The 12,133-nt window shown below is 36.0% G+C and overlaps 3 protein-coding genes across 4 annotated transcripts; 1 reads left to right on the top strand and 2 right to left on the bottom strand.

Moving 5' to 3' along the window:
• Nucleotides 1-1,875: 1,875 nt before the first annotated feature.
• On the bottom strand, nt 1,876-6,151 carry LOC120782515 (structural maintenance of chromosomes protein 5). The gene is made up of 16 exons (XM_040114823.1): nt 6,054-6,151; nt 5,440-5,991; nt 5,138-5,384; nt 4,964-5,062; nt 4,615-4,908; nt 4,407-4,508; nt 4,143-4,351; nt 3,873-4,036; nt 3,674-3,800; nt 3,395-3,600; nt 3,112-3,329; nt 2,841-3,041; nt 2,547-2,771; nt 2,331-2,488; nt 2,148-2,265; nt 1,876-2,078 (listed from the first exon to the last, which is right to left on the bottom strand). The coding sequence occupies exons 1-16, from the start codon at nt 6,149-6,151 to the stop codon at nt 1,980-1,982; spliced, it is 3,117 nt and encodes a 1,038-aa protein (XP_039970757.1). The 3' UTR covers nt 1,876-1,979.
• A 215-nt stretch (nt 6,152-6,366) lies between these two features.
• Nucleotides 6,367-7,888, top strand: LOC120774882 (queuine tRNA-ribosyltransferase catalytic subunit). Of its 2 annotated transcripts, XM_040104751.1 has the most exons (3): nt 6,367-6,444; nt 6,504-6,623; nt 6,685-7,888. In XM_040104751.1, the coding sequence occupies exons 2-3, from the start codon at nt 6,567-6,569 to the stop codon at nt 7,768-7,770; spliced, it is 1,143 nt and encodes a 380-aa protein (XP_039960685.1). In that variant the 5' UTR covers nt 6,367-6,444; nt 6,504-6,566; the 3' UTR covers nt 7,771-7,888. The 2 variants fall into 2 exon arrangements, with proteins under 2 accessions (XP_039960685.1, XP_039960676.1); XM_040104742.1 differs by having other exon boundaries at nt 6,399-6,623.
• Nucleotides 7,856-11,579, bottom strand: LOC120774874 (replication factor C subunit 1). Its single transcript, XM_040104730.1, has 8 exons — nt 11,472-11,579; nt 10,730-11,399; nt 10,555-10,667; nt 9,851-10,491; nt 9,088-9,790; nt 8,874-9,025; nt 8,117-8,780; nt 7,856-8,053 (listed from the first exon to the last, which is right to left on the bottom strand). The coding sequence occupies exons 1-8, from the start codon at nt 11,478-11,480 to the stop codon at nt 7,928-7,930; spliced, it is 3,078 nt and encodes a 1,025-aa protein (XP_039960664.1). The 5' UTR covers nt 11,481-11,579; the 3' UTR covers nt 7,856-7,927.
• Nucleotides 11,580-12,133: the final 554 nt, after the last annotated feature.

Genomic DNA, 12,133 nt, shown 5'->3' with positions numbered 1-12,133 from the left:
CAACATTAAGTTTTGTTTTAAAATTGGTAAAACTTTTACCGAAACGTTTCAATTGATTAAACAAGTTTATGGCGATGATTGCCTGTCCCGTAGCAGAGTGCACGAGTGGTTTCAACGTTTTCAAAGTGGTCGTGAGGACATAAATTACGATCAACATGTGGGCCAATTTAAATCCGTGATCACCGGAAATTCCATCGAAACTGTAAGTGAATTCATCAAAAATCAGTCGAAATCATCATTGTAATTCATGGAAATTGTAATTGAACATCTCCAAAACATCGATTTATCGCATTTTGACCGAACATTTGGGCTTACGAAAGGTGTGTGGACGATTTGTTCCGCACAAATTAACTGACGACCAAAAATTGCTCAGAATCCAAACTTCGAAGAACGATTATTTGACCAAAAATCACATTTTAACCATTAACCACTTCCGTATTCACCTGATATGACACCGTGCGACTTCTTCCTTTTCGGAAAAATGAATTTGCCCATGAAAAGAAAGCGTTATGGAGACGTCAAAAGGCTTGCACCAGCATATTGGCGACCATACCGGCCAACGAGCTAAAACACTCGATCGACATGCTTTTAGACCGTGCAAAAAGCTGTATTGAAGCAGAAAGAGACTATTTTAAATAAAAAAAATTGATTTTGCCGAAAAAATCTTTTGTTCTGTTTTTTTTAAGTCCTGTTTACTTTGGACCTCTCCTTGTATTTATATAAATAACCGATTTCACCATGTCCGTCCGTCTGTCTGTGTTCGAGGTGTATTCAGTCAGAATACAATGGCGATTTTAAGATTTATAATTTCGCTTGTTTGGAAAGTCTGTCAAAATTATGCTTATATGCATGTCCCTAAATGGGGGATTTTCGTTTGTTCAAAGCTCACACTTCATTACTTGTTCGTGAATTCTTGTCCAAAAACAAAACTGTAAGGATATCCCAGCCTCCATATTCGCCAGACGATAATAAAAAGGAATTTGTCAATTGGACTCTTCAAAAACGCAAAAATTTAAAACTTCCGTTGTTTTCTGAAAATTCCTCGTATACAAGAACTAGTTTCTCAGTTTTACGATATCGATATGAAAATTTGCATACCGCCTTTTTTCATCGAGAAGCTCGTCATTTGTGTGAACCGCCGATATCGGAAGACTTTAGCATATAGCTGCCATACAAACTGAACGATCTGAATCAGAAGACTTTGCGTCATTGAACCCAATTGAAAAGAAAGGTTGTGCTCTTGGCTAAATGTAAACAATGGTTGTGGATTTTGCTAAATGAAAACAAAAAGGTCAATGACCTCTGCAAAATGTAAACAAAGGGTTCAATGACATCGGCAAAATGTAAACAAAAGGGTCAATGGCCCCAAATGTAAACAAAGGTTGTGGTCTTGGCTATATGTAAACAATGGTTGTGAACTTTGCTAAATGTAAACAAAAAGGTCAGTGACCTTATAAAATGTAAATGACCTCAAACGGTCAGTGCCTCAATTGTTAACAAAGATTGTTGTTGTTGTTGACTTGGTTAAATGTAGGAAAATATATCAACATAAAGATCTTTTTTTCCCCTTTATATCATAATAGAAATTCACCTGTGAAAGGTGTTAAGAGATTCGGTGTAGCTGAAATTGATAACTTTGCTATTTTCTTTTTTTTTTTTCTCTTTTTTACTAGCGATTTGGATGTTTAATGGTTCGGATTTCATAAACGCTCTCTCGTAGAAGGCAGGAGGTTCATGAAGGAGAGAAAAAGGTTTCAAAGTGTTTGAGGAATGTAAACAATGTAAAAGTTAAAGAAATGTGAGGAAAGAATGCCACGGTGCGGTATTACATTTTTAACAAGATGATTGACCTCTAAAACTGACATCAACAAAAAGTAGATTTAGATAATCACGATTTTTTTATTGAATAGGTAACAAATTTGTTCACAAGAATTAAAAATACTAAATAATGAGTAATAAAAAAATATATTTAAATTTGGTTATATTTGGAATGCAAAGGTGTTTTTAGATTCTACCATTTTGCCATTGAATACTATGTGTACCGACATGCGTTCGTTATACATCAGGTTTGGCAAAAGCTGAAACAATTTCGAACATTAGGCATATAGAGAAAAAGCACTGACAGAAAACAACACAAAGATACATACCTTTGGGGTCACGAAAAAATATTGTGCACGTCCGACTTGCGTTGTTTCCTTCACAAGCATTTCAAATATCTTTCGCTCATTGTTAGCGTCCATGCCTTGATTGATTTCATCCACACAGCTGTAATGATAATAAGAAGCGGTAAATAATTGCAAGCATTTTCATAAAGGCAGCAGCAGTTGTACCGGAAAGGAACGTGCGTGATGTGCTGAAGCGACAGCGTGTAGGTCGCAATCGCAACTGCGCGCTCGCCGCCGGACTGAGTGTGTCGATCGAGCGCCTGCAATTGTGCATTACTGCGATACTGTACCATGATTTGTATGCCGTACGTGTCGTAATCATGCTGCAGAACGAAATTATTAAGTACTGAGTTTAAAAATTCAATGTGCATGTTTATGTACCTCATCGCGCCTGATCAACTGCACTTCACCCACGTAATTCATAGAAGTCATAAAATCACTGAAATGTTTATTAAGCGTCATCACAATGTTTTCGATTTCGGGATACCAACGCTCATGCAGTGTATTTATCTGCGCAGCCAAGCCGTGGCGATTATGTTCGGCATTCTGCATTTCATTCTTAATTCTTTCAATATCAGCACATTTCTGCCTGAATTCAGCCGCGATCTAATTGTAAAAGAAAAAATATATATATATTCACATAAATGAAGTAAATTATAATGTGGGAGTTTGTACATCCTGATCCACATCTCCCATGCACTCTAAACGTGCTTTAAATTCATTAATGGCTTCCTTCAATTCGTCCATAGTATCTGGCAGCAGATTGAAGAGCTCGAGTGATTTGCAGTCCTTTTTAGCTTTTCTAGCCTCTGCAACTTTTGTTTCCAATTGCTGCTGAGTCTTCTCTAATGCTCGCGTTACGGTTTCGACCATGCGCTAATCAAAAAACATAAATGAAATTACATTGTTATATAACGAACTGTAGTTATAAGAACAAGCAAATTACCATAGCTTGAACCTTATTATCTTTGGCTTCCTTTATGTTGTTAATCAACTCTTCATTTTCTTGCTTAAATATGCGTTCTTTCACAACGGCGACTTTTTTATCAACCAAAATCTGTTGTAAATTTTTTAAAATCTGTATTTTTTCATTTTGTAACTGCATGATTTGTTGTAAACAATTTTTCGCTTTCTCTGAGAATTCTTGCTCCAATTCGGGTAAACCTACAATAATAATACATAAATAATATATTTTTTATTTTGTTATTGAATTAAGGGCTTTCACGCACTAATGACGTTGTTTTTCAGTTGTTTCACTTTGTCATTTTGTCGCCGACACAGCTCCTCTAATTTGGGTCTCTCCTCCAGTTTGCTCTTGATTGTCCGAATTTTGGCCAGTATATCTTCGCGTTTAATCTTTATTTCTTCGATCTTAGCTTCCAAAGCCGTACGTTTGTTCTTCAGCACATCACTGCCACGTATTAATTCACGTAAACTGCATATTTTGGACGATTTGTATATATATAATTCTTGATAAATATATTTATATGAAATTTTGAACTGCTTACCGTGCCTCATTTTGTAAAATTTCATTTGTATTTTTACAGGTCAATAGGTTTCTACCGCTAATCTGCTTTTGCATAATGGATTTTTCACCAGAATAGCGAGAAACCCTGACAGAATAACATTGATTACCTGATATACAAAATCAATAGCAATTATTAAATATATATATTAAATTTGTAATATTTGTTTGAAATATTTTACCGCCAAAGAAGATATTTATGTTGTTTGGAATGTCATCAGTTCTATTATTAACATCAGCTGTGCCAATTGGTATAGTATGTATTCTATTTAGACTGCATAAGTAGTTAATTATTGCTGGTGGGCCTTCAATCAGATCAATTAAATATGCAGTAAAACCGCAAAATCTTTTTGAATAAAATTAGAAAAAATAAAAGTACAATAATTAAAATAAGAAAAATTAAATTTAAAAAAAATAATTAAGTATGCAACTGTTTTATCATTTAATCGTACCTTATGCTCTCGATTGGTATATCAGGGCGATAGTTTATTCTATTAGAAGATGGCGCATGCCCAACATTAATGTGCAGTTTCTGTTTGACGCATAACTCACTTACAAGCAATGAAACGTCGTCTTTGTCCTCGCAAGTGAAAGCTAGTAGATCTCTTATGCTGATTATGTTTTCGAAATATTTGGCATGTTCGGGGTCCAGCACACTCAACTGAAAAAACAAACTCATATTTAAATTTTATATATAATATTTAATACTTGTTTACCTCTAAAATCATTGGTTTGTAAACAGTGCCTTTAAACAAGTGCTGATGATCCCTTAACCATTGCACTGCTCGATAAACATCTGGAAATTTATCTCGTAATAACTGCGAAAATTATAATTTTCTAATTAATTTCCTTTTAGGTTTCTAATAGTTAAAATATTTTAAAGTTTGTTGGAATTTGATAAAATACGAGTGTGGCGCTTTTTACCTCTAACTTTTGTGCATGCACGTCATTTGCTCGCTCCAATCGTCTCTTTAGAGTACCAATTTCGGGTCCATATTTCTCGTCCAATTCGCTGTTAATTTCCAAACGCATTTTCATATGTTTTCCTAATTCTTCTTTCATATTATGTATTTGTTGGGCTAGTGCATTCAATTCAGCTTTCCAGTCTTTTTCTGCATTATTTTCATTTGCTTTAGTTAGATCTTGCAAAAGCAAACTCAACACTTTAGTTTCTTCTTGCAAATCTTTATCGTAATCTGCCTTTTCGCGTTTCTTTTTCTATAAGAGCAAAATATTATTTTATGTTAATATAAATGTCATGTAGTCAACAAACCAAATATATTGTTCGTGCTTGCTCTATGCGATCTTTTAAATCTTTTATACGTTCCTCGACGTTCTGTTTTTTTGCCGCAATTGTTTGCTCTTCTTGTTCCTTTAATTTCAAATATTATTTTAATTATTTATACAATGTAATTTATTTATTTATTTTTGTTTTTGCTAAAGTTACCTTCTGAGCTACGCCTCTAGCAAGTTGCTTTGAAGTTTTCGCTATATCGTTTTGACGCCGCATAATAGCATCGTACACTTTATTTTCCTCTTCAAGTTTCTGTTTAGCTAATAATAAATCGTTATTTTGTTGCTTCATCTGTTCTCCTAAACCACGTGCATCCAGATGCAATTTTTTGGCCTCGCAAACATCTAATTTATTTTGGTATTCTTGTTGTTCATTGTACCGGTCCAAACGTTGCTCAAGTCTGTAAAATTGTAGCTCGAATTTGGTATAGATTTACTTTACTTAAGCGTACTTACGTATTGCAGAGCACTTGTAATTGCTCCAATTCCTCTTTCTTCTTTTTAACGCCATCACCTTCACTCAACTGACCTTGGCGCAATTTTTTTAATTCTTCGAAATTATTGATCGTTTCTTGGCTACAAACCGAATTGACAGTATTTATGAAAATTGTTTGTGGATCCATTTTGGCAAAGTCTTGCACCCTATCTTGCGGCAGAAATTGACACAAATTGCCAATTTGAATTTTAAATTCCATTATTTCCGACAAGTATTTTTTTTCCGCCACGACATTTTCTCCAATCTTAAATGTCGATTTTCCATTGCGTGGAAATCTTCTTTCGAAAATTCCAGACTTAGCTGGTGTATCACGGTAGATCTCAACTTTAATAACGGCTTCATCGCGCCCATTTTTCACGTAATCACCAATAGAGCTTGAACGTGATAGCAATTCAGGTTTGCCACCTAAGCCAAGCACTATAGCCGCCACAAGCGTTGATTTTCCAGTGCCATTTGGTCCTATAATTACATTTAGGTATTCTGTTGGATAAAATGTACACTCCCCGTAAGTGCTGAAAGTGAAAAAGTTTCAAAATCTTATTTGTAATCATTGGAACAAAGCGAGCATAGTTACACAAAATTTTTGCAGTAAACACTTTTTATTTTTCCTCTTAAGGCAGCATTTGATGCAATTTCAGCGCATGGAATGGGTCGATGAAGTTTCCTTGACATATTGATGATGAGTAGTGATAAACTTATAAATCAAACTGAAGTTAGTAATTGCGCCTTGTAAAATGAAATTGAATAATTGTAAACAAAATTTATGCCGAATTAGAAAACATTGCCATATTTTTAGTGTAATTAGAAAATTCACTTCGGTGGAAAATTATAGCAAGAAACTTTATAGTAAGCAGTCTCATTGGGATAAAGATTTGTTAAAGGACTGGCAACGCTCTACCACGTGCCGGTGAAAAATGTCAACATAAATATATAATAAAACTTGTGTTTTTAGTGGAAATAAATCAGTAGGTTATTTTAAATATTTCTATTATACTGAAATTATATAGTTAATATGACAACCAAGGTTCCTCCTCTAACGTACAAAGTAATTGCTGAATGTTCTGTGACGAAGGCGCGAGCCGGCTTAATGACACTTCGTCATGGTGAAGTCAATACACCAGTCTTCATGCCAGTAGGCACTCAAGTAAGCTACACTATTCCATTATTTAATGTATTAATTTAATAATACCATATAATGTATTTAGGGTACTTTGAAAGGTCTATTGCCGGATCAGCTAATTGAACTTAACTGTCAAATACTGCTAGGCAACACATACCATTTAGGCATGCGCCCTGGCATTGAAACACTTCAAAAGGCTGGTGGACTACACAAATTTATGAGTTGGCCCCGTGGTATTCTAACCGATTCTGGTGGCTTTCAGATGGTTTCTTTGTTAAAGTTGGCGCAAATTGATGAGAACGGTGTAAACTTCTGCTCTCCATTTGACAATAGTGAATGTATGTTGACACCTGAACATTCAATTCAAATTCAAAATACTATTGGCGCCGACATAATGATGCAGTTGGATGATGTTGTCAAGACTACCACTGTTGGCCCGCGTGTTGAAGAGGCAATGCATCGTACTATACGTTGGTTGGATCGTTGCATAAATGCACATGCTCGTGATGACGATCAAAGTTTATTCCCTATTGTACAGGGTGCATTGGATCCTGAATTGCGCAAAATATGCGCAGACGCATTGATACAGCGCAAAGTGCGCGGTTATGCTGTGGGCGGTCTTAGCGGTGGCGAAAGTAAACATGAGTTCTGGCGTACAGTACATGTGTGTACCGATCTGCTGCCAAAGGATAAGCCACGATATTTAATGGGTGTAGGTTTCGCTGCTGATTTGGTCGTTTGCGTGGCGCTTGGTATTGATATGTTTGATTGTGTTTTCCCCACACGAACAGCTCGTTTTGGTTGCGCGCTGGTTAATACTGGACAAATGAATTTAAAAAATAAAAAATACGAAAACGACATGCGCCCCATTGATGATGAATGCGAGTGTAGCACATGCAGCAAATATACACGTTCGTATTTGCATCATATTGCCGCGATGGAAGCAGTATCATGTAGTTTGTTAAGTATCCACAATGTGGCATATCAATTGAGGCTAATGCGGAATATGAGAGAAGCTATAGAGCGCGACCGATTCCCTCAGTTTATATGCGATTTTATGGCAAAACATTTCGAAGGTGAGTCGGTGCCATTGTGGATTAGAGAAGCTTTACAAGCGGTCAATGTGGAATTGCCGCCTGACGAAGATAAAGTGAAAGAAGCAGTGGCATAATATTGTCTTTCAATGTATGATTAATAATTTAATAAAAAAATTATGTATATATGTATTTATTTCACAAACAGGCAAAAATACATAATAATGGAAATATAGTATTATTCATAGTTAACAACGCAAAGTAAACTAAATTAATCGTAAAAATTCATGCCGATTATTTCTTGGCCTTGGAAGTTGAAGCTTTGCCTGTAGACTTCTTACTGGCCGCACTGCTTCCGGCAGCTTTAGCCTTGGATCCAGCCTTAGCTTTCGACGATGTTGTGGCTGTACTCTTTTTTGCCTACATCATTAATTAATTTGCTTATATGAAATCAGTGAATTATTGATATTTTAAATATTTTACCTTAATCAAACCATCATTCTCTATTTTGTCCTCCTCCTCATCTGATACTGGTGCATCTCCACCATCTTCCCCTTCCATGCCATACATCTCGGTTTCGACGGTTGCTTCAGATTTCTTCTTTTTTACACCTGCATGCACTGAATAGGAATACGCAAGTACTTCTTTATTGTAAGCGCGCGTCAAGGCAGCTTTCACACGACCATCCACATCATCCAATAAACTCTTTTTGCCTGGCCAAGTCGTTAGTTCGACTAGCGAGTCAATATCTTCACGCAGCAGATGATATTCTTTTAGTATTTCTAGTGACTGTTCTACTCCTTCCATTCCCAACTCTTTCAGTGGACGCACGATTTTCGCCAGCAGAAAAGGTGCATAGTCCAGACGTATGGACTGACGTGAAGCAGATGTTCGCAAACGTGTGTGATCATGAATCTCTTGCGCTAGACGACTACGTTTGTTCGAACGTGAATATTTGCCTAGCCAGCCTGGAAAATTTATTTGCCCTGTAAAGTGTCCACTCATGTACTCTCCTGGCAGTACGGAACTGAAGATGGCCTGTGTTGGCAGTAAGGACCAAGCGGAGTTGGAACGTATGCGTTTGTCCACTAAATCACCCAAACTTAGCGCATCTGCTGTGCTGGCTACCTTAGATGGAATATCCGATCTAAAAACGAAATAACCACACTTTAGCGTATAAATGTTGGTACTATTTGATTAGTATGGCACTAAAACCATGCGATATTTTTACTTCACTTACTTGGAACCAGTGGGCGAAACTTGTAAGTAATTTTGTTGTACGAATAGTGGTCCCATACTGTAGTCTTGAAAGAACAAGTCACATTTGTCATTCAATGTCATATGTTTGTGTTCATCAGCAGAGAATACTTTACGCACCACCTCCCAAGGACCCTGTAATAAACTGTTTAATGGACACCTTCTACGACAAAGCTTATTTACAAATTGTAAAATACCATTTTCAAGTCTTTCTCTGCAGTTTTATTCGTTCCTTTAGCGCTAGTCGGCAGCTTTAGGTATTTGCCAGCACTTAACAGCGAAATGTGATTTATCGACTGACGTATATCATTGTTAGTCGCTTCAATTATTTCATCCACCTTATCGCTGTCGATTTTAAATCCTTCTTTACAGCAAATGCTTAAAATACGTCCCTTGATTTGTTGCGTACGTGGTTTATTGAAACGCAAATCGTAGCAATAGTTGACGAGTGAGCGCATTTTCTGATGATTACGATCATTACACATGCATATAATTGGCACTGAAGATTCTTTGATTAGAGCAATTAACTCTTGTATGCCACCGCGATCTTCATTACCAGCCATTCCATCAACTTCATCCATTAAAAGTACGTGCTTCTTTGTGACCGATTTGCCTTGTCCATGAAAATATCCATAAAGTGATTTATTGGACAAAAGCTCGGCTACTTCCTCCTTAAGAAGTCGCTTGCTACGAGTATCCGATGCATTGAACTCTACTGTGTCGAAACCCAATTCTTTACAAACTAGCGTAGCTGTGGTGGTCTTACCAATACCCGGCGGTCCTGATAGCAATGCCGCTTTGTAAAAGCTACCATCATCGTTTTTAGCCCAAGGATTTGGCTTTTGTAGTTTCTTTTTGCCATCATGGTTGATGTACCACTTGGAAAGCCAATTTGTTAGTCTATGTGTGTAAAATTTTTCTTTTAATTATTTAAAGTACGTAAGAGTGAAATATACTTACTTCGAGACATTACTTGTTGGTCCGAATTGCCCTACGATTTCCTTGACACTCGTCGGCTTATATTTGTCGACCCAGGGAAGCATTGTATCATCAATTTCTTTTCTCGTTTCGACATTGTTTTCACTTTCAGCAATATTCACTACATCAGCTTCGATTTTCTCCGTTTTTACTACAATCCCTTTAACTTCTTTGTTTGAAGAATGAACTTTAACTTTTTCATCACTCTTCTTCTTCTCTTCCTTAGAACTTTCGTGTTTTGCTTTTTCAAGATGTTGTTTAGTTTCCTTTTCTTCTTTTACTGTTTTCTTTTCCTTCTTAGGACTGGTGTGCTTTGTTTTTTCTACATCTTGCCCGGCTTGTTTCTCTTCTTTGACAGATTGCTTTGATAGGTCTCCCGATTTTTCGCGTATAAGATCTAATAGTCCATCCTCACTGATGACATTTACACCGAATTCTTCGGCCTGTACTAATTTTTTGGGCCCCGCTTCCTCTCCAACAATTAAATAGTTCAACCTTTTACCCACTGTTGTCATCACTTTACCACCCAACTCCTTAATTATTGATGCGGCCTCGTCGCGCTCAAGTGATTCCAATACTCCGGTTACTAAAAAGGTTAGACCAGCTAAGCAATTTGGTTTGCCCTTAAAAAATAATTAAAACATGCTTTTTAACATCTATACTCTTAGGACAAATGAGAATAATACCTTAGGAACTTCTTTAGATCCAGGATTAATAACACTAGCCCTATTTTTATACTTTTGATAGAGTATGGCTGACATGCGTTTTCTTTCATGGCGTTCTTCGTCCGAGAGCACACCTATAATTACACACATACATATGTACATAATCACAACAACAATTAATATATATAAAACTTACTGCTTTCCAAATCTTCACGATGCTGTTTTTTAACCTTGGGCGTGCTTTTTTCCTTTTTTAATATCTTCTCTTTTTCTCCTTTATCAGCAAGAGAATGTTCTTTTTCTTGTTTCACTAACTTTGGTGTGGGTGTATCTATTGATTTTTCCAACTTAGTTGGTGTTTGTTTATCCTTATGAGGGCTCTTTCGTGGCGTTTTTGACTTTGAACGTCGCACTTCTCGCTTTTCACCTAATTTATCATTTTCTGCATGTATACTCTGATCTACGTCTACTTCCATAAGGCTCTTATCGATTTCATCATCTTCAAATTCCTTTAAAACTACTACTTTTGGTGGAGGTGGTTTCTTTGCCTCTATACGTAAGGTTTCACCGCCAAAAAGTGCAGTAGGATCGACTGGTTTAAGCTTCTTTGAAGGCGAACTTTTCAGCTTGGACAATGACGGTTTCTTATTGTTCTGTGTTTTAGTAGCATCAGGTGACTTTTCTATTCGCTTTTTCTTTGCCGGAGTTTTCCCCTTAGCTATGGGACTTTCTGGTATTTCATCTTCGTCACTTGATATAACTCGAGCAGTGCGCTTCTTGCGTTTTTTACTCTGTAAATCATCTTCGTCATTCAACGGTTCAACTTTCTTTTGCGGAGCTGCGCTTTTATAAAATGATCTTATATCCTACAACCAAACAAAATAATTAAACCATTGAAAAGATGTTTTAATTCTACATTCTGATTAAATAAAACTTACTCGCTGCATTTTAATCTGTGTAATGCCGTATGTTATGAAATTTAGGTCACTATATTAAGTAAATGGCAAATTTGCAAAACTTTACACCGGTAATTTCGGCGCAAAAGCGTTTTCAAAATGACACACAGCTGATTTAAAAGTATAGTTGCCGTATTCGAATTATGTCAAAAGGAAGAAGTCCAACTTTAAATACGGTGTATTTTATTATTGTAAATATTATATTCAAAAAAATAAATATGTATATAGTGACGTCTATAGCAATAAAGTAAATTTTCTATATATTGAAATTATCCAAACAAAATGAAGCGGGACAAAAATAAATTAATCGCTATAATGCTTGAAAGCAATTTGAACTGCCTATCTCCTATAATTATCTTAGACTCACACCTTTGCTATATTTGACACACTGCTTTATGACCAAAGGAAGCCAGTAAACAGATAAAGTAGTTTTCCACTTACTTATTGCTGTAGCCGGGAAAGTTGACATTTTCTGCTAAAAAATAATATTGACACTGTCACACTATCATTTCCTCTGAATTGCAAGATTTTATTATCTTATATTAAAATAAATATTTAAATGCAAAGTTATTGTAAAATTAAAATTAAATCTTTAGATATTATCTGGTGTGAAAATTGTTAAAATATTCAAAGTTTTTTCTGAA

Source organism: Bactrocera tryoni, chromosome 1 (genome assembly GCF_016617805.1).
Source record: "Bactrocera tryoni isolate S06 chromosome 1, CSIRO_BtryS06_freeze2, whole genome shotgun sequence".
Taxonomy (NCBI): Eukaryota; Metazoa; Arthropoda; class Insecta; order Diptera; family Tephritidae; genus Bactrocera; species Bactrocera tryoni.
The sequence above is the reverse complement of the archived record's forward strand: the minus strand, read 5'-3'. Positions and strand labels throughout refer to the sequence as shown.

What these genes read in the sequence shown, in the direction of transcription:
- LOC120774874 (XM_040104730.1), bottom strand. An exon ending in GTTTCGCCCACTGGTTCCAA is followed by an intron (nt 8,781 to 8,873) that starts GTAAGTGAAGTA and finishes TTTCGTTTTTAG; the next exon opens with ATCGGATATTCCATCTAAGG. An exon ending in AGAATGATGGTTTGATTAAG is followed by an intron (nt 8,054 to 8,116) that starts GTAAAATATTTA and finishes TTAATGATGTAG; the next exon opens with GCAAAAAAGAGTACAGCCAC.
- LOC120782515 (XM_040114823.1), bottom strand. Translation starts at nt 6,151, where the DNA reads ATGTCAAGGAAACTTCATCGACCCATTCCATGCGCTGAAATTGCATCA. An exon ending in TGGGAGATGTGGATCAGGAT is followed by an intron (nt 2,772 to 2,840) that starts GTACAAACTCCC and finishes TTTTACAATTAG; the next exon opens with ATCGCGGCTGAATTCAGGCA. An exon ending in ATCACGCACGTTCCTTTCCG is followed by an intron (nt 2,266 to 2,330) that starts GTACAACTGCTG and finishes TTATCATTACAG; the next exon opens with CTGTGTGGATGAAATCAATC.
- LOC120774882 (XM_040104742.1), top strand. Translation starts at nt 6,492, where the DNA reads ATGACAACCAAGGTTCCTCCTCTAACGTACAAAGTAATTGCTGAATGT. An exon ending in TCATGCCAGTAGGCACTCAA is followed by an intron (nt 6,624 to 6,684) that starts GTAAGCTACACT and finishes TAATGTATTTAG; the next exon opens with GGTACTTTGAAAGGTCTATT.